Source organism: Myotis davidii, unplaced genomic scaffold (assembly GCF_000327345.1).
Source record: "Myotis davidii unplaced genomic scaffold, ASM32734v1 scaffold164, whole genome shotgun sequence".
In the NCBI taxonomy this organism is placed as follows: Eukaryota; Metazoa; Chordata; class Mammalia; order Chiroptera; family Vespertilionidae; genus Myotis; species Myotis davidii.
This window is the reverse complement of record NW_006296417.1, coordinates 444,774-445,308: the sequence shown is the minus strand read 5'-3', so window position 1 is coordinate 445,308 and position 535 is coordinate 444,774. Positions and strand designations below refer to the sequence as shown.

Genomic DNA, 535 nt, shown 5'->3' with positions numbered 1-535 from the left:
CTTTTTTATTTCCTAAATCTGTCAACTCTACCAATAATAGTATCAACAATAACAATAGCGACAATGCCTGCTAATCTTAGAAAGGCAATATAGCTTGTTGATTAAGAATGTGAACTCTAGCCCCAGCCACTGTGGCTCAGGGTTGAGTGTTGACCTGTGAACCAGGAGGTCACGGTTTGATTTCCCCGTCAGGGCACAGGCCCGGGTTGCAGGCTCCATCCCCAGTGAGGGGCGGGCAGGAGGCAGCCCATCCATGACTCTCTCGCATCATTGATATTTCTCTCTCTCTCTCTCCCTCTCCCTTCCTCTCGGAAATCAGTAAATTTAAACAAAAATAGAAAGAAAACAAACTCGTTCAATTTTATGTTAAACAACACAAAACGAAGGTGGCACACGCATTTGACCGAACTGTCGCGAACGGTTGAACACAAACCGACTTACTTCCATTCCCAGGAGTTTAAGAGCTTTCGGCTGCATCACGAAAGGGGAGAGAGAGAGAGAGAGAGAGAGAGAGAGAGGGAGAGAGGGAGAGAGA

The 535-nt window shown here is 46.5% G+C and overlaps 2 protein-coding genes across 2 annotated transcripts in view; both read right to left on the bottom strand.

The window, feature by feature from the left end:
- The window catches only part of TRPM1 (transient receptor potential cation channel subfamily M member 1), a 75,222-nt gene that overhangs the window by 13,495 nt on the left and 61,192 nt on the right, over positions 1-535 (bottom strand). The gene's annotated exons all lie outside the window — the stretch shown is intronic.
- LOC107184362 (transient receptor potential cation channel subfamily M member 1-like) overlaps positions 297-535 on the bottom strand; it is a 772-nt gene continuing 533 nt past the window's right edge. The window contains exon 2 of the mRNA XM_015569120.1: positions 297-471. Within this exon, the coding sequence (XP_015424606.1) occupies positions 367-471 (105 nt within the window). The 3' untranslated portion in view covers positions 297-366. The remainder of the gene's footprint in view (positions 472-535) is intronic.